Source organism: Dermochelys coriacea, chromosome 3, assembly GCF_009764565.3.
Source record: "Dermochelys coriacea isolate rDerCor1 chromosome 3, rDerCor1.pri.v4, whole genome shotgun sequence".
Classification (NCBI taxonomy): domain Eukaryota; kingdom Metazoa; phylum Chordata; order Testudines; family Dermochelyidae; genus Dermochelys; species Dermochelys coriacea.
Genome location: NC_050070.1, coordinates 99,060,561 through 99,081,241, shown reverse-complemented (window position 1 = coordinate 99,081,241; position 20,681 = coordinate 99,060,561). Strand labels below are relative to the sequence as shown.

Genomic DNA, 20,681 nt, shown 5'->3' with positions numbered 1-20,681 from the left:
ACACATACACAAAGGAGTTTAGGAGGAAGGGGAAGCTGGCCCTGCCTAAGAAAAGCTGGCCTGTTTTCTTTGGGAGAGCTGGTCCTTCTCTCTCTCCCCCCCCCCCCCCAATCCTGTGTTTCCTTCCCCCTAACTGTCTCCTCTTTCCTCATCAGAACTGTGATCTGCATCACCTTGATTGCCTCCTGCTGTCATGCCTACCTTTTAAGAGATCAGTTGCTTGATTACATCCCAGTCTCCCAGGCTTTTCCCCACAAATGCGCAGTAAGCCAAGAACTAGCAGACATTCTGAATTTCACATTTTTTCTATTACTTTTTGATGACAAATGGTTAATTTCACATTGTCTGACAAATTTTTGATCATTAATATAAATACACAATTCACTCCCTCTGCTTCACTATTTCAACACATTTAGGCCTGGAATCTCCCTTATGTTAGGACCATTTTGTGCATAGCTAACTACTTGGGGTTCCTCTGGTGGTGCAGAGGTGACATAATGGCTCATATGTTTCAGAGTAGCAGCCGTGTTAGTCTGTATTCGCAAAAAGAAAAGGAGTACTTGTGGCACCTTAGAGACTAACAAATTTATTAGAGCATAAGCTTTCGTGAGCTACAGCTCACTTCATCGGATGCATTTGGTGGAAAAAACAGAGGAGAGATTTATATACACACACACAGAGAACATGAAACAATGGGTTTATCATACACACTGTAAGGAGAGTGATCACTTAAGATAAGCCATCACCAGCAGCAGGGGGGGGAAAGGAGGAAAACCTTTCATGGTGACAAGCAGGTAGGCTAATTCCAGCAGTTAACAAGAATATCAGAGGAACAGTGGGGGGTGGGGTGGGAGGGAGAAATACCATGGGGAAATAGTTTTACTTTGTGTAATGACTCATCCATTCCCAGTCTCTATTCAAGCCTAAGTTAATTGTATCCAGTTTGCAAATTAATTCCAATTCAGCAGTCTCTCGTTGGAGTCTGTTTTTGAAGCTTTTTTGTTGAAGTATAGCCACTCTTAGGTCTGTGATCGAGTGACCAGAGAGATTGAAGTGTTCTCCAACTGGTTTTTGAATGTTATAATTCTTGACGTCTGATTTGTGTCCATTCATTCTTTTACGTAGAGACTGTCCAGTTTGGCCAATGTACATGGCAGAGGGGCATTGCTGGCACATGATGGCATATATCACATTGGTAGATGCACAGGTGAACGAGCCTCTGATGGTGTGGCTGATGTGATTAGGCCCTATGATGGTATCCCCTGAATAGATATGTGGACAGAGTTGGCAACGGGCTTTGTTGCAAGGATAGGTTCCTGGGTTAGTGGTTCTGTTGTGTGGTGTGTGGTTGCTGGTGAGTATTTGCTTCAGATTGGGGGGCTGTCTGTAAGCAAGGACTGGTCTGTCTCCCAAGATCTGAGAGAGCGATGGCTCGTCCTTCAGGATAGGTTGTAGATCCTTGATGATGCGTTGGAGGGGTTTTAGTTGGGGGCTGAAGGTGATGGCTAGTGGCGTTCTGTTGTTTTCTTTGTTGGGCCTGTCCTGTAGTAGGTGACTTCTGGGTACTCTTCTGGCTCTGTCAATCTGTTTCTTCACTTCAGCAGGTGGGTACTGTAGTTGTAGGAATGCATGATAGAGATCTTGTAGGTGTTTGTCTCTGTCTGAGGGGTTGGAGCAAATGCGGTTATATCGTAGCGCTTGGCTGTAGACAATGGATCGAGTGGTATGATCTGGATGAAAGCTAGAGGCATGTAGGTAGGAATAGCGGTCAGTAGGTTTCCGATATAGGGTGGTGTTTATGTGACCATCACTTATTAGCACCGTAGTGTCCCGGAAGTGGATCTCTTGTGTGGACTGGTCCAGGCTGAGGTTGATGGTGGGATGGAAATTGTTGAAATCCTGGTGGAATTCCTCAAGAGCTTCTTTTCCATGGGTCCAGATGATGAAGATGTCATCAATGTAGCGCAAGTAGAGTAGGGGCATTAGGGGACGAGAGCTGAGGAAGCGTTGTTCTAAGTCAGCCATAAAAATGTTGGCATACTGTGGGGCCATGCGGATACCCATCGCAGTGCCGCTGATTTGAAGGTATACATTGTCACCAAATGTGAAATAGTTATGGGTCAGGACAAAGTCACAAAGTTCTGCCACCAGGTTAGCCGTGACAGTATCGGCTCATATGTGACTCTTTATTTCTAAGTCTGGCATAGGGAATGTGGCTCAGTCTTTCCTCTTCCTGATCTGTAGATGCCGTAGTGCCATTAGCAGATGACATAATTTAGAACAACCAAAAGGGTGCTGTAAATTATGTCATGAAGCAGGCCTGATGAATAGATAGGATTGGGGAAATGCAAAGGTAACTTAAAGCCATCTGTTCACATACCTTTCCCACTGAGTTCAACTGTTCACTCCTCAGTTGCATCCCAAGACTGGGGCCTTTGACTGAGTGAATGTTGTGTGTTAGGAGATGTTTCTCTTAATTAAGCTTAGTGTTAGCAATGTTCTGTACTCCACTGTAGATTAACGTGCCCCTTCACAAGAGTCACCATTCATTCAAAATACTCTGTGTCTCATTTTGTGCCTTAACTGCTTTCTGAGGGAGTTGGGACAATGTAAACTTCTGTTTCATTGAAGACTGATAAACTGAAATGGATCACAAATGTGAATGTGCAGATTTGTGGAGACAGAAGAGGGGTAGAATAGGTTGGGTTGTAATTCATCTTAATGTACTGCAAAGAAACTGTGTTGAAACAGGAATAGGGTGGTATTCCAGTGAATAGTCTGATTGGGGGAAAGCAGCTGCGACAATGGCATAGAAAGTGGACTTTGTGAAGCATGTTGTTTACTTACCTGCAGAGCAAGCAGGCTCTCCTGTTGTTATGGAGGTGGTTCTGTGTCTTTGGATGGCTGTTTCAAATTGCATTTGCAAATCAGCAATTTTTTAATTAATTATTTTATCCAGCATGGACTAAAGAGAGTAATTTTATTTAAATTTCCTTATCTTTGACTCAGTAATATAACATTAATCTTGGGTTGGTGGTTATTCATTTGTACAACTTAAGTACTTGTATTGTAAGATTCAAGGTGAACCTTGCAATCTGCCGTGACCCTCTTTCCTCCCATGTTTATTTCCTGGTTTTATATTCAGCACCCATTTCTTAGCCTCAGTGACACATCTAGAGTTCTATTAAAAACCAGCATAAGGAATATGTGTCCAGTGAAACTCCTGGGGAAACTGAGAATTTTACTTACAAATAGAGATGGCAAAATGTAGAAATGAATTGAAGGGGTGGAGGATGTGGTATTTTTGCGTGAATTGGGATTCTTCTTTAACTTGGCTAAGAGCTAAAACATCTAGTTTCTGGTGTGTAGGATTGGTGAAGGCAGAACGGTCTTAGTTATAAATAGTTTCTTCAGTTAGTGGAGAAAATACCCTGGAACCAAGCCTCAAACTCCTTAGGGCTTAGCTCCCTCTGGCCTCTTTAAGAAGTTTGGCAGATATTACTGTGTCTGGACCTCTTCTGCAAATTTTCATTCTATCACAATAAGAAGTAAAATGTCAAGTGTTCTTATTTTATGGGTGTTACTTGCTCTCACTCCTATCCTTCACTTAGCCTCTAAATAAAATTGTGGACATTTTTACTGAAGAAGGATCAAGATGTTTTCAGCTGTGCATTGTTCATGAATCTCAGCCTTTAGGCTGGCACACCCTGTGGCATGTCCAAGATCTTGGGTACAGAGCCTTTATAACTCACTATTTCTTCTCCAACTTCTCCTTCAGTCAGTTAGCCAGTGCAGTTGGGGCCTGTGTGAAAGTTTAAGAACTCCCAGATGGTGATTAACAACTTGAGAGCCAAATGCTGCTGTGACCGTTTTATGGTGTAATGCCTCATGCAAACCTTTTCAAAGGGTGTAACCCTTTGCGATGATGGGTAGTGACTTCCTGGATCAGAGAAATAGGTGGTAGAACATGGAGCTCCTTTACTTTGTCCTACAGCAAGGTTTTTTTAATTTTTCATAGCATCTTAATAGAGAGAACCTCATGAACCACTACTTATTCACAATTGTATAACACCCCTGTGGCTACTACAGCAGTTGCTCACAGGTAAAAGTAATATTAGGACTGTACTGTATCTAGTTTTAGCTCTCTAATGCAGTTCAGTGGCTGATAGGAGGAGGAGAGCCAGCCAGCCAGCCTTATGTGACCAGCGAGCTCTCTACAGACCGTAGTTTGGGAACTACTGTTGTATTATACTGAGAACATCGCTGGGACTCTCTGCCGCCACCCTGAGACCTCTGCCCTTCAATTTCATTGTTCTGTGATTCTTGCCAGAGTCACTTTTTAAGCCCTATTTAGAGGTCAAGCAGCAGCAGCGTGTGTTCATTTCTATCGTGGAATCCCACAGGAGCATTTTTAAACTGGATCTGAAAAATGTAGTAGCTTCATGATCCTGTGTCAGATTTCAACACCTGGTGAAAAGATTAAAGGTGTGTGCACTGGGTCTCCCTTGAGTGATTATGAGAAGATAGAAATATCTATTAATGTTTGCTCACAGCTTAAGAGTAGAATCATAGAATATTAGGGTTGGAAGAGACCTCAGGAGGTCATCTAGTCCAGTCCCCTGCTCAAAGCAGGACCAACACCAGGTAAATCATCCCAGCCAAGGCTTTGTCAAGATGGGCCTTAAAAACCTTTGATAACAATATTACTAACTTAACAAGCAAGGTAGCTTTTGAACTCTTCAATTTTTAAATCTCGGAAGAAGTGAGTCTGAAAACCAACAGAGAGGAGGGTGTTTCTTAACTAGCAGATTGTAAAGGGGCTAGATTCCAAAGTTTTTACCCAAGTGATTGATTTACTGTACTGAAAATCCTCTAGGGCCCTGTCAGCAAAAAACCCTGCCTCACAGCATTAGTTAAGCATTCAAATGGAAGTAATTATATTTTCATGGTTTCTAAATTAGCTCAGCAAAATTATCTGGAACTGTCACAAGGGAGATGCATTTTATTATGTCAACACATTTTTTTACATATTAGGACAAAATTTGTTTAGACATCCGTCCCCACCTCTCTCATTTCAAGCTGTTTTCATTGCATTTCTTACTGGAAGTATTTCACTTAGCAGTGTATCATTTTTCAAGTGTTTACATTTACTTTTAGTTGTAGATTATTAATTAAAACCCTAATACTTGAAATCTTTAAACTGCTGAAACATCAGATTTAATTATATTAAAAATGTTGATGTGATCGGAGTCTCTAGCATTCATATTCTTGTAAGTACTGTTTATCTTGCCATTTATGGCCTTTTAGCTATGGGATGTTTGTTTTTCTAGAGAACAAACTTGACATTAACCAATTTTGTTTCCAGTACATCTGGAGCTGATCAAGTGTTCTTTTACAAATGTAGAATAAAAGAACAAACAGACCCCATCTTCCAACCAAACAAACTTCATGGATTTATTGGGTTTACTTTAACTTTAAACTTTAAATATTTTAAAAATCATTAACCTATTCAGACTCATACAAACTGGTCACAAAGTTTCCAGGATAAAGTTATTTTAGAGACAAAAGTATCTCCCCTGCACTCATTCCCAACCTTTTCTCTAAATTCCAGTTTTAACTAGAATTTCCCCTTCATTTAGTTTTGTTAGCCAAAAGTATAAAAATGGTGCTGGAGCTGCAAATATTAGATCAGAATAGCCACCTTCAGGATTTCAGGTAATAGACTGGAGAGAAAACAGCATGAAAAGCAAAGTTAATTCCATTCCCAAGCTGAAGCACTGGATGGTTTTTATATTGTCATCTGTCATGACTATAATCCCTTCTGTATACAGTCTTTTAACTCAGTTCTCAGCACCAAGCATTGGAATTGACCTGTGGATGAGTTCAAGGTTTGGGCATTTAAGCTAGCAAGAATCCATTTTTGTGTGTGTGTAGCTTGACAGAAAAGTTTCTCATGTTGAGTGCTCTGTTGAAGTGGTAAGGCCAATTAGATCTTTGCCAGTCATGGAATCTGCTCTCAGAAATTTCTTTTTAGCTCTTGTTAATGATGCAAAGCAGAGCCTAAGGGGGAAAATAAGGCCAGTGAAAGGAAGACTTGTTGCTGTAACCAAGTGGCGTGTGTGTGTGTGTGTGTGTGTTCATATATACTACATACATATAGATGTGTATATATGATATTTTCATAAAGGAAAAACAAAAAAAACAAACCCAATTATTGTTCCTTAAGGGGAATCCTCCTTTAATATAGCTGAACCCCACACATTATATTCCCCACTTTTTCTCCTGTACACTAAGTTCCATACACCTCAAACATTTGCTGTAACACAATGTACACACCAAATTAGTCACCATCATACTATGACACATAAAGTCTTAATTCTGAGCTTAGCTGTACATGAATAGTAAGCATTTCTATACTGAGGAATGATGTGATGTGAATGTTGTATGTGATTTTTTCCCATGGGGATGATACTATGATGTCAGAGATAAGGGTTCATATTGAAGTGCTAGTCTCTGGTAGCTTGGTATTTCCTCTTTTAATGGTTTAATAGTAAGTTCCAATTTACAGTCTTGCAGGGTAACAAGATATCAGACTTCTAAAATGGGACACTTTTTTTTTTAATACAAAAAATAGCTGTCACTAGTCTAGGACTGTAGAATAACACAGTTAGCTTGATTTTGACTAATTGTGGTTTAACCTAGGCAAGATCCTTTGCTACAACTCAGCCAGCTAAATTGAGCTACAGGGCGTTACCTTGCATCTACACTAGGAAGAAGTTTAGGTTGAGCTTAGACTGTGTTATGGTTACCCTGGAGATTTCTCTTGAGTAGGGTTTAAAGGTATTAGCTAATGTGTTCTAATTAACATGTCCTAGAAATTCTAATGTAGACAAGTCTGCTCCGACTTCAGCACATTCTAAATGGGCTGAGTTAAAGTCTAGGGGCGAGTCAGGAGGGCCAGCTTAAGTTGTGTTTCAGTTTTCACCACCTTGTATATGCTATTAGTGTTGTTGTAGCTGTGTCAGTCCCATGGTATTAGAGAGACAGGGTGGGTAAGATAATACTTTTTATTGGACCAGCTTCTGTTGGTGAGAGAGACAACCTTTCAAGTTTATTCAGAACTCTTCAGGTCTGGGAAAAGTACTTAGAGAGTAACAGCTAAATACAAGGTGGAACAGATTGTTTAGCATAACTTGTTGACGTATATTTCAAGAGACCACCATTCATTGGAGGTTGTTTAATTTTGCCAATAGAAAAGCTCTCGGGAGAACCGATAAGGTGATTTTCAGAATTGTTTTACTGTTACTGATAATTACATCATGGGACATCAAATGAATCCTACATCTTTTAAATGAATTCATTATTGAAAGAGGAGAAGCTGTTGAAGTATTGTTGAGCCAGTATGGGCTTTGATAAAGTGTAATGGGGAGAGGGAAGAATTAACTGGAAAAGAAATGTACAAATTTCAGACTCTTAGTGATGAGCATTACAGTAATGAAAATGACAGGGAAAGATCCTCCCTCCCCCAATACTTTTTTACCCACTTTTTTGTAATTAAAGTGTGTATCCTTGTTATCTAAATGAGATTATCTGGTGGCATTTTATCCATGATTATGGGAGATTTCCATGTAGGTATATCACACCAGCCAAAGAGGAGAGGAAGGTCTCTAAAACTATATTGAATACGTGTCCACCTTGCCTCTGTGATGCCCCTTCGTGGCCCAGCAGGGCATGAATTGTTCAGCTGCAGGTTTTTGCTGGTAGGCCGCTGTTACTTGTGAGGTCTGAGGTAGCGGTGCTCTGGTTCTCTGGCTAAGGCACACTTCAGGCCTACTCCTTCCTGGGTGCTATGGGCCAAAATAAATCAGGAATCGAAAACTACAACCCAAAACAGGGTTGTCTGATGAAACTTCAGTAAGACCCCACCCTTCTATTCAGGGCTTGTCTTCAAATAGTCTGTGCATCAGCTTATCCCTCAGGGTCTCATCATCTGCAGGGGCCCATCCAGTTGGCAAGCTACCTCAGTCTCTGAGCTGCATCCAGATTTTATGTGAGGAGAAGCGGCACTCAGCTCTCCCTCCTAGGCAGTCCTGACATGGGCTAGATCGCCTCCTTTTAACTCCTTTCCCCGTGCCTGGCTCTTGCTGCAAGTCTAGTGGGGTGGGACCAGTTTGGGGCCACATATTGTCATTAACCCTTTTGTTGCCAGCATGGGGCCTGCGTTTCTCATTGCAGAATACTTTTTTTTTTAAACCAGTCAATAACTTTCTTCAGTCTCCACTATCTTATGACATGTCTGACTCTTTGAACCATGCTCTGAAGATACAAGAAAGGAACCTGGATTGGAAACTGCATCTATGCCAAGAACATGTTTGTTTTAAAATTTAGTCTTTTACATTATAGTAAAGTAGAAATAGAGGAGTATTCACACTCCAGCCCCAGTGTATGCAGTCATTAGCTCATTGTGCATACTGATGCCTGTGTATGCACACAGCTTGCTTATATTACATATGCAAAGCTATATTAAAAGAATGTTAAGATTACAAAGTCAAACAATAAAAAGTCAGGCATAGGTATTCTGTTTTTTTCAGAGGCCACAGAATGGATGGAGCATTTCTTAATGAGCCACCATTCAATATTTTTATTTTCTCCTCATTGTTTGATGTGTGACCCCAGGCCTTATTATTGAACACTATTCAAACCCTGCTCTAAAGACAGAATTATTAACTTCTTCATGGGCTTTTCTGACCCTCAACATTGTGGCATCTGATTGCTTCATAAAGATTGATTTTATTTTCCTAACACCCCTGTGAGATCGGAAGTGGTATTTTTCCTATTTATAGATGGGGAACTGAGACACAGGGAGATTAAGATCAAAAGTGTCCACTAATTTTGGACGACCAGTTTGAGACTCCTAGGATCTGAGTTTTCAGAGTACAGCACTTCATTCCTACGCTCAAAGTAGAGCTCCCAGTGACTTCAATTGCAGCTATGAGTGCTTAGCCTCTGAGTCTCAAGTCAGGCATCTAATTAATGAGGAACACAATTAGTGGCCACCTGTGAATGGTTTGGTTTAAGTGCCTTGCCTCGCATCACATGGAATTGTGGTGACTGGCTCATCGCTCCGCACCATGTTGTCCCACAAGACATTCAAGATCAAGTGATTCCTTGTCAAGAAGCAAAAACAGAACCGACCCATCCCACAGTGGATATGCATGAAAACTGGCAATAAGATAAGGTACAACTGCAAAAGGAGACATTGGCAAAGGACCAAGCTGGGCTTGTAAAGAGCTGCTCTAATGGGAACTCTAACGACACGTGTCTCTTCAGCCCCAAGACCTGAAACACGCATTGCTACAAAAACTACCACTGACCCATTTTGGAGTGTTGAATCTTGTTGTTCTCTCCTTCCTGCACCCTTAAAAATAAAACAAAAAATCACATGGAATTCCGTGGCAGAGGCAGGGATAGAATCCAATTATTCAGTGCAGCATTCAATTGTCATAACTGGGGGACTGTACTTTCTCCTCTCATGCAATTCCCTTCCTCCTTCACTATACACCTTCCAACTTCTGTAACAAATGAAGCAAGGGTCCTACACACAATGGCCTCATTCATTACACAACTCTGATTCATCTACAGATCACAGCCTATCCTGTGCACTGAATGAGACAGTTCTGTGAAAAATATAGTATGTAATCATAATAAAAAAAGATTGTCATAATGCATATGTACAAGGGCTCAGAATAAAGGTTGCACAGCCAATATTAAGTTTTCGGGTTGCAAAGGTGATAAGAATTTTCTGTTACAAAAGTAATATTCTTTATCTCAGTGACAGTCCTGTTCTGTCTTTGCATGGCAGTGGACACAGTTATATAGTAGGACGTATCCATTCCTAAATGATAGGATTTTACCAGTATTATCACCTAAAAGAGCATGAGTAAAATGTTGTATATTGTCAAGTATCAGGGGAGCTGTGTTAGTCTGTATCCACAAAAACAACAATAAGCTTATGCCCAAATAAATCTGTTAGTCTTTAAGGTGCAACCAGACTCCTTGATGATTTATGTTGGACTTCATGGTCATATTAGCCTCGAATTTTTCAAAGTTGTGATAAAACTGCTTGGATACATGGAGCTCTCAGATATGACTATTTTTAAAGGATGGAGTGGCGGGGGCACACAAGCTATCTGAGATTGCTTTTCGACATTTTGAACTTCCAACTTAATCTTTTTCTCGAATATGAATAATTTCTCTCTTCCCTTTCCAGTGTTAAAATCAGGCACTTATAATGTTATGAAATGAAAGCGCTAAAAGAACCCTGGAGTTGAGAAACTTTGCTGCACTTTTACCATATAAAATCTTAGAAATATGAATATTTTACATCACTGTATCATAAGAACGGCCATACTGGGTCAGACCAATGGTCCATCTAGTCCAGTATCCTGTCTCCTGACAGTGGCCAATGCCAGGTGCTTCAGAGGGACTGAATAGAACAGCCAGTCATTGAGTGATCCATCTCCTGTTGTCCACTCCCAGTTTCTGGCAGTCAGAGGCTAGGGACACCCCTATCCTCCGCTGGGTGCAAATAAATAGCATATAGTAGCATGTGGCAGAGATTTAATTATTTGTATGTGTGAAATGTAGCCTTCATATTCTGAGATTTGAATAAAAATTCCTCCTCCTCCTCTGTAAGTAAATTCAATGTTTTGGTCTTCCTTTCACCTTATGCTCCCCAGCCGTCTACATTTCTGCATTTGTCTTGCTCCGCTACCTTTTGTTATGTAGCCTTTTCATGTTTTCCCCTATGAGTTTTCTTCATCTCTTCATTTTAATCTTTCCCATCCACCTTTCCTTTTTTGAGGTGGGTTTTGTAACACTGCCTACAGTTACTCAATAATGTTACTACCAACTTCAGGGCAGACCGTTATGAAGCAGGGCACAATCCCTAAATTGGTTGTGAGTTCTCTATTTAGATTGCACCAATTAAATATCAAGGCACTATATATAAGGCTCCGAGTCTGTCATGGAGATCACAGAAGTCATGGATTCCGTGATTTTCTGGGACCGCCAGAATTTCTGCAGTGTCCAGTGTAGCTGGCCTGAGGGCTGCCTGAGCAGCTTGGGCAGCTTCCGTGTCAGCCGCACCGACTGCTGCTGGGGCAGTCTTGGGCCACCACGCCCGCTTCCCCCCAGCAACAGCAGCAGGAATTTGGGTGTGGGAGGAGGCTCAGGGCTGAGGCAGGGAGTTGGGGTGTGCGGAGGGGTGAAAGCTCTGGGTGATGCTTGCTTCGGGGGGCTTCCAGAAGCGGTGACATCTCCCTCAGCTCCTACACAGAGGCACGGCCAGGTGGCTCTGCACACTGCCTCCACCTGCAGGCACTGCCCCCTGCAGATCCCTTTGGCCATGGCTCCTGGCCAATGGGAGCTGTGGAGCAGGCGCTCGGGGTGGGGGCAGTATGCAGAGCCCCCCATCCACGCTTCTGCCTAGAGGCCGCAGGGACATGCCGGCTGTTTTCGGAAGTCGTGTGGAGCCGGGCAGGGAGCCTGCCAGCCCCCCTTCACTCCCCAGCAACAGCAGGGGTCCCGGGCCATATGCTGCCACCCGTTTCCACCCCCCCTCCAGCACTAGCAGGGGTCCCAGGCCATCCCTCCCGAGTTCCCAGGCCATCCCCTGCCCCAGAGCACCCACGTTTTAGTCGGGGGTATATAGTACAATCATGGACAGGTGACCTGCCGAGCATTTTTGTTTACTGCTCGTGACCTGTAATGATTTTTATTAAAAATATCTGTGACTAAAATGTAGGCTTATCTGTGTATATATAACCAATTATAAACTCCTCAGGCACTATAACAGCATAAACATGAAAAGGAGTACTTGTGGCACCTTAGAGACTAACAAATTTATTTGAGCAGTGAACTGTAGCTCACCAAAGCTTATGCTCAAATAAATTTGTTAGTCTCTAAGGTGCCACAAGTACTCATTTTCTTTTTTGCAAATACAGACTAAAATGGCTGCTACTCTGAAGCATAAACATGGAGACATAGACAGTCCCTTTGGGTAGTGTGATCTGTCTCACCACGCACATGAGCATATCATTGTGATGGGTGGTCCCTTCAGCAGCATTCAGGTTATTTCCAGTCCCACAGGACCAGTCACTTACTTACCTGATGTCGTTGCACCTTAGATTTCAGTCCAAAAACAGGGCTTGTAGCTAATCCTATAATAAACTATATGAAGATTTATTAAATAGGAAAAGGAACTGAGATATTTACAAGGTTAAAGCAGGTAAACCTAAGTACATAAATGAGTTACATTCTTAAAATTTCAAAAGGAAATACAAGCCTCTTTAGTAAGGAAGCTCTCTCTATCTTTTGGAGCTAACTCAGGCTAAGTAGCTGGGGTTCTCCTGCTTATGCCTAGAAAACCTCCCCGCGACCCCCTGAGTCCAAGCAGTATAGAGATAATTGGTTCCATCTTGTTAGCGGTTTTTATACCCCTCCTGCCTTGTGCTGTGAGCTGCAAGCTTAGCAGATGGGAAGAATCCACTTGCATGACTCGTCTACATGGGGGTGGGTTGAAGGGAAAGCAGAACAACAAACATCTTTTGTCCTCTTTAATGTCCCACAATACTCCATCAGGTGTTAATGGACCTTTCCTGTTTTGAAGGCCATAACACTTTCTGTTGAAGGTCAGCACGTCACACTGATTAATGACTCTCTCCTGTCCGCAAGAGATGGATCTTCCATCGAAATGGGACCAAGGCTGTGGAACTTGCTGCCAAATGCAAAAAAGAATGGCCACCACCCCCTGTACCACAATCAAAACTGAATTCAAACCCTGTCTCACTGACTTAGCTTGCCTGCAATAACCCTCTGTAAGATGACAGCATTCTCGCACTTTAATACATGTATAAAGTCATATTGGTGGGATTGTTTTTAAGTATCTTTATTCTGGCAGTGCTAAAAAGAGAGATTTGTGTACTAATGTGGACACAGCAGTGAAATGAGGATAGATATATGCACAGAATTAAACAGCAGGCCAGAACATTTATTAAACTTTAACACAGGGCTGGTCAACCATACTCTCCTATACTACGCATTTCATTGGTTCCAGTGCAGGGTTTACAGGGCTTTTTTTAACCATATAACCTATAACTCGGGGTTTCATAGAACCATAGGGTTAGAAGGGACCACAAGGGGCATCTAGTCTAATCCCGTGCCAAGATGCAGGATTCTAAAGGATTGTGTCTAAACCATCAAAGACAGATGGCTCCATCCAGCCCCCTTTTGAAAACCTCCAGTGAAGGAGTTTCTATTTCCTCTCTAGGCAGTCTGTTCCTTTGTCCTACTGTTCTTACTGTTAAATTAAATCTCAGGAAAAACGTCCTAAATCTGCTATGCTGTAATTTGAACCCATTGCCTCTTGTTCTCCCTCTGTGGCAAGAGAGAACAAATTTTTTCCATCTCTTTTATGGCAGCCTGTCAGGTATTTGAAGATTGTTATCAAGTCCCCACCTCCCCCCTTAATCATCTCTTTTCCAAAATAAATGTACCCAGTTTCTTCAGCCTTTGCTCATATGGCCTGCATTCCATCTCTTTGATAATCTTTGTCACTTGCCTCTGGATCCTTTCCAGTTTCTCTACATCTTTTCCATACGTTGATGACCAAAATTGGACACGTATTTCAGCAGAGGCCTAACCAGCACTGAATAGAGCGATACCATCACCCCTTGTGACTTGCATGTTATGCCTCTGTTAATGCAACCTAAAATTGCATTTGCTTTTTTTTGCAGCAGCATCACCACATTGTTGACTCAGGTTGAGTTTGTGATCCACCACAACTCCCGGATCCTTCTCAGCAGTGGTGCTGCCAAGCCAGTTACCCCTATTCTGTATTTGTGCATTTGTTTTTTCTTCCCTAAATGTAGCACCTTACGTTTGTCTTCACTGAATTTCGTTTTGTTGTGTATAGCCCAGTTCTCCATTTTATCACGATCCTTTTGAATTTTATCTCTATCTTCCAAAGTGTTTGCACCCCGCACCCCTACTTTGTGTCATTTGCCAAATACATGCCTTTCCATGGCAAGGCAGCAGTAGACACACTAATTACACTCTGGTTAGTTTCACAGTCTGGTTTTGCAAGGCTCTGGAGAAATCTCTATGTATAGGAGCAGCCCAGGAATTCTTTGCTGCTCCTGTTGGTGGAGGGTAGAACAGGAAGTAGGAGCAGATGTGAAGTAGTGAATAAGTGCCTTTATTGCTCCCGCACATCACACTTTCCCTGTTTTGTAGCACGAGTGAGGAATGAACTGACAATGATATCAAACTGCACCTACTCCTGTCAAAGCCACTGGGGACATGCTACTTGCAACATCAGAAGAACAATTTTCTTTTGTGGAATTGTACTGCAGGGGGAGTTCAGGAATATGTGGGGAGTATGACTCCAACTGGAATTTAAATTCCTATTAATTAAGATTGTTCCTTGTGTGTAAGGAGGTGTCTGACCCACCTAAAATGGTATTTTCAGAGTTTAATCCTATGTATAGTGCTGAAAATAAACTTTAGTCCAATGGAAACAGACTAACATTAATTACAAGTTAAGAAACATGTTTCTGTGTTGTATCCATAAGTAGCAAGTCTAGAAGAAGTCAAATATACAAATGGTATGGAACTATAGTACATTAAGTAATAAATATTCCATTCAATCATCAAACCTTGTGGAAAGTTCAGCTTAAATGAAAAAGCAATGTGCCATATATCTGCACTCTCCACTGTGTATTCTGTAGAACTGAGTGTTGTAAACCTTTTTTTCCTTTCTTTTTGACAGGTAATATTTGAAGCTGAAGTCTCAGATGGGAGAAATGGCTACATTGCCATTGATGACATCCAGGTTCTGAGTTACCCTTGTGGTAAGTAGTGATTAAGGGCTGCATTTTTCTCTGTCTTTTCAGGGTGTTCTCAATATTGGCTCAGACTGGTGAGTTTTCATTGCTTGATCATTGCTGTTCTTTGTTCATTCTGTAGAATTTCTATTAGAGCTTACAGGAATGAATATTGGGGTGGCACAGAAGTGATTTCACTAGGTAAAAGTCTTTTTGTCTAGCAGAAATAAAGCACTGCATGAAAATAAAACTGTAACTCTTCAGTGGCTGCCTTTTTAGTGATAGATGTGGACACTAAAATTGAAATTTCTTACATTAAAAATATATATACTGATTTGTGCTAATTTTAAAGTGGTTAGCGTATTTAAGTCTGAGGGCTGTTAGACAACTTAATAAGGGTATGAAACCTGAGTGAGAACTATGTATCTTCTGGTTTCCAATTATTGTAGGCCATTATGAATAGGGACAGACGGTATGCCTTTAAATGTAGGTTTCACTCTTGCTCACCTAATCCTGGAATAAATCCTAGACCAGTGACGCAATAGCTCAGCAAACATTGGACCAATGCACATGGGAAAAAATCATGTCTATGCAGTTCTCTCATTTGTTGCTACTTTCCTTGTTAATTCTTTCCCATTCTACTCTACCTGTCCCTGCCCAACCAACATAGCCCTGCAGTCCCCTTCAAAAGTGCTATTTTGTTGTAGCGTATCCCTGTGGCTGATAGTTTAACTACTTTCTCCACAGATATACAAGTTTCTGAAGCCAGTTGCTCGCTAAGAGATGCCAAATTATAAAGATGTGATTGCAAACTCAAATTCCCTTTATCCTCTTTCCCCACCTAAAAACGACTAAGGCTAAAAGCATTGCACGCTCAGGGCTTACAGCCCTACTCAGCCTAAGAAGTTATTGAGTCTCTTGCCAGCCAGCCCAGCTATAGGGACTCGCCTAAAAACAGATGCTTAAAAAAGAGCTCTGCTGGGTAAACAAGTGGTAAAAGAAAAGTAGTCAAATATAGTCTTGACAGCAGATTATCAACATGATACAGTATTCAAATAAACCATGTCTGCTTAAAGAAAAGGAGTACCCGTGGCACCTTAGAGACTAACAAATTTATTAGAGCATAAGCTTTCGTGAGCTACAGCTCACTTCATCGGATGCATCGGATGAAGTGAGCTGTAGCTCACGAAAGCTTATGCTCTAATAAATTTGCTAGTCTCTAAGGTGCCACGGGTACTCCTTTTCTTTTTGCGAATACAGACTAACACGGCTGCTACTCTGAAACATGTCTGCTTAGTGATGCTTATCGCATTCTCTTTTCAAATTGCTTTTTTAAAAGAAAGCATGAATGAGACTTCAGTTTAACTGGTTATGTAGGTAGAAACGTGTGCGAGAGCTATAACGTGCATCCTTCAGTTGTGATCATGAGTTTTCTTAGGCTCAATATTTCAATTATGTGGTTTTGCCAGACCTTTCATTGAGTCTGTGCTGTTGTATAAACTGTGTTCTATCAGCCATTGAAATGTTACCATATTTAATGGCACAGAAAACATTTGTCTACTGAGGAGGAAAAAGCTCAAAATTACATTGCTTTAGCTCTTAATACAGTATCATGAATACAACAAATTAAATCTCACTTCCCCCCAAAAATTGTTTTACTTGTTGTGGGGGATTACAGTATGTCAGAAGGAATACAATGGAAATTCACTGAAATAATTTTTGTGATGTCTTTTTCACATTTCTGCATTTATTCTCCTTTGCTTTAATTTGTAAATTATTGTATTATAACTCATGTGCAACAGTAGTAGAATCACTGGGGGAGAGGAGGAAAGAGCAAAAATGCTTTTTTCTTGAATTAAGATGAAACGAAACAAAAATCACTTTCTTTCATATGAGATTAGTTTTAGCCAAAGGTTGTCATAATATGTATCTTTTGGGAGAAAGTAATGTATTTTTTTTTATTAGTGAGCACTGTTTGTAATTTTATTTTTTCACCTCCACAGATAAATCTCCACATTTCTTGAGGCTGGGGGATGTAGAGGTCAATGCAGGGCAGAATGCTACATTTCAATGCATTGCTACAGGGAGGGATGCAGTGAATAACAAGTTATGGCTGCAGGTAAGGCTAACTCATCCAAGTCTGTTTGAATAAAGAAAAAACTTATTTTTGAAAATGAAATATTTTTAATTCAGTGTTTTTTCTTTTTAAATCTTGGGCATGTAGAATCTTTCCTATAAATCAAATTTGTGCATAATTTGATTACACAGAAGAACTAATCAGACTGGAAAGATACAGGAACAAATTATCAACCAATCAATTTGTAATCACTTAGAGGATAGCAGGGTGATAAGTAATAGCCAATATGGATTTCTCAAGAACAAATCTTGCCAACTAACCTAATTTCCTTCTTTGACAGGATTACTTCTCGACTGGAGAGCAGGGAAACAGTAGATGATCTTGATTTTTTAGTAAAACTTTTGATGCAGTCCCACAGGACATTCTCATCAGCAAACTAGGGAAATGTGGTATGGGGGAACTACTAGTTGAAAGACCATACTCATTGTAGCTATCAGTGGGTCACTGTCACACTGGGAGGATGGATCTAGTGGGATCTCTCTGGCCTCTGCCCTGGGTCCAACACCAGTCAATATTAATGACTTGGATAACGGAGTATAAAATTTGCAGGTGACCCCAAGATGGGAGGAGTTGAAGGCACTTCAGAGACAGGATTATAATTCAAAATTAGTTTGGTAGATTGGTCTGAAATCAGCACGATGAAATTCAATAAAGACAAGTGCAAAATACTTCACTTAGGAAGGAAAGTATCAAACTGGGGAATAGCTGGCTAGGTGGTAGTACTGCTGAAAAGGACGTGGGGATTACAGTGGATCACAAATTGAATGGGCCAACAATATGATGCATCTGAGAAAAAAAACAATTATTCTGGTGTGAATTAACAGGAGTATCGTATGTCAGACATAGGAGATAATTGTTCCACTCTACTTGGCACTGGTGAGGCCCCAGCTGGAGTATTGTGCATGATTCTGGGTGCCACACTTGAAGAAAGATATGGTCAAATTTGAGAGAGTCCAGAGGAGAGCAACAAAAATTATAAAAAGTTTGGAAACCCTGACCTATGAGGAAAGGTTTAAAAATGGGCATGTTTAATCTTGAGAAAAGATCATCAGTGGGGATAGATGGAACCTGATAACATTCTTCAAATATGTTGAGGGCTGCTGTAAAGAGGAGGGTGATCTGTTGTTTTGTGTGTCCACTGATGGTAGGACAAGAAGTAATCGGCTTCATCTGCAGCAAGGATTATTTCAATTAGATGTGAGGAAAGACTTTGTAACTATAAGGATAGTTAAGCACTGAAATAGTTTACCAAGGGAGGTGATAGAATCCCTGTCATTGGAGGTTTTTAAGAGCAGATTGGACAAACACCTGTCAGTGATGGTCTAGGTATACTTGGTCCTGCCTCAGTGCGGGGGGATAGACTAGAGGATCACTTGAGGTCCTCTCCAGCCCTGTGTTTCTATTATGCTATGCTAATAACTCCAAATTTTTAAAACTTGGTTTAGAAAACGTAAAAAGGTGCACTAGACAAATGGTTACTATGTAAGGTAACTGTTAATGTATTCTGTCTACATGTAAATGTTTCTTTATCAAAACATGTAAGCAATGAATACCTATGGTTTGAAAGAAAAAGTTTAGTATCTAGTAAACAAATGTGCTATATTTAGTACAGGCTTAACAGAGAGCTGTCATAGCTATGATGGATGATCCTATGATGGAGAGAAATTACAATTAATCCCTCGGGATGTGTGTGTTTAAAAAGAGGGAATTTTTAACCTGACACTATAAAATTGCCATGCCTTTGCATGATAGGAGAAAGATTTGTATAAATATACAAGTATATGTTCTAAAGTAAACAATGTCTAAAATCAGAATATTGTTTGCCCCTCACAAAGCTATGAGAATTTTTTACTCAGTTTAGAAAAAGCAAGTTGTTAGGAAAGATCACGGGCATAGACAGCCTTTTCAAGAATGGTTTCTCATCGCTTGATGTAGTTGAAAGTTGAAGAACTAATCAAAACTTACCCCATTATTTCAGTGTGTGTATACATTGTGCCTAGTAACAGCGAGTTTGCAGTGTGCACAATCCTTAATTATTTTGAAAAATTGAAAATGGCTCCTTCAAGCAGAACCTTTTGATATTTAAAAAATCTGAATTTCAAAAATACAATTTTAAAATCTAGAAAGTACCAAATGTAAAGTTGTATACTTTATAGAAGTCAGACACTGCCAAAATGAAACATAATCAATTTTTCCCACTCAGGGTCTGACTTCTAACCCAGTTGAGAAAGGAGATGACCATCTTTGGGTGTATATATAGCCAGGAGATACACCTGAAGTCCAAAATAAAGACAGAGGAAATTTTTCTTTTGGGTAGAATGTGAGAGAGACTGACTTCTAGATAAATTAGTCACAGAAAATATTCCAAGAACAGATAATCGCAATGTGCTACAGTATGAAAAATGAATACAGAACCAAAAGTGATTGCACTGCATTTCACATTAGTAAGTCAGTATAGTAAATAGGTATCATATCACCAGGAATTGTTTGTTTTGCAAGTCTTTCTGTTAAGTACAAACCATTATTTAAATTGAACAAATATAAAATGTACTGATTGAGAAAGAGCAGTTCAATTTCTGAGCATTGTGTGTTTTGTGTGCCCAATTTGGCAAAGTTTAAATTAAATTAACCTGGATTATTTTATGATAGATAAGGTTATAACAGGTTTCAGAGTAGCAGCCGTGTTAGTCTGTATTCGCAAAAAGAAAAGGAGTACTTGTGGCACCTTAGAGACTAACAAATTTATTAGAGCATAAGCTTTCGTGAGCTACAGCTCACTTCATCGGATGCATTTGGTGGAAAAAACAGAGGAGAGATTTATATACACACACACAGAGAACATGAAACAATGGGTTTATCATACACACTGTAAGGAGAGTGATCACTTAAGATAAGCCATCACCAACAGCAGGGGGGGAAAGGAGGAAAACCTTTCATGGTGACAAGCAGGTAGGCTAATTCCAGCAGTTAACAAGAATATCAGAGGGACAGTGGGGGGTGGGGTGGGAGGGAGAAATACCATGGGGAAATAGTTTTACTTTAACAATGAGAGTATAAAGAAACAATGTAAAGCGCCACTTTCAGCGCAGATAATTGCTCAACAAGGCCTGACAGTGAGAGCCAACTGGAATTTTTCCATCCCACTCTGTCCTCCAAGTAAGATAACTGACTGATTATCCCTTATAACTTTTCTTTTCCCTGCAAGAAAGCCAGTTAGCAGCCAAAACTGCTTTGAAAACATTTGTTCTCTCTTCACCCAGTTCATAGATTTTACTGGATAGATCAGAAGTGGAAACTTTCTTATCTTGTAAAATGCTAAGAATATCCTTTCATTTGTTGGCTGACATCTTGGGACTAGAAGGGTCTTTTGCCCTTCAAATAACTTTTTGTTAATGTTTATAAAGTGCTTTGCGACCTTGCTATAAAAATGGCTGTTTGATAGAAGTCACCTGAATTCTTCAAATGCAGATCTCTACTCGTATTTTACTTTGAAATCTACTAGTTCTGTCACCATTTCCTCATCATCCCATATCTTCCTTTCTCATCATTCAAATCTTTGCTCTGTTTTCCCAGCACAGCCATGCTAATCATTAATTTTACCTGTCAAAATACTTTCTTCACTGTTTGTAGAACATTGCTGGTTATCAATCTTGCTGTGC

The 20,681-nt window shown here is 40.5% G+C and overlaps 1 protein-coding gene and 1 pseudogene across 16 annotated transcripts in view; both read left to right on the top strand.

Moving 5' to 3' along the window:
• The window catches only part of PTPRK (protein tyrosine phosphatase receptor type K), a 603,062-nt gene that overhangs the window by 278,890 nt on the left and 303,491 nt on the right, over window positions 1-20,681 (top strand). For all 16 annotated transcript variants that reach the window (XM_038395504.2, XM_043510931.1, XM_043510923.1 and 13 more), the window contains exons 4-5: window positions 14,831-14,912; window positions 16,889-17,004. In XM_038395504.2, coding sequence (XP_038251432.1) covers window positions 14,831-14,912; window positions 16,889-17,004 — 198 coding nt within the window. The remainder of the gene's footprint in view (window positions 1-14,830; window positions 14,913-16,888; window positions 17,005-20,681) is intronic.
• LOC119853077 lies at window positions 9,113-9,426 on the top strand (annotated as a pseudogene).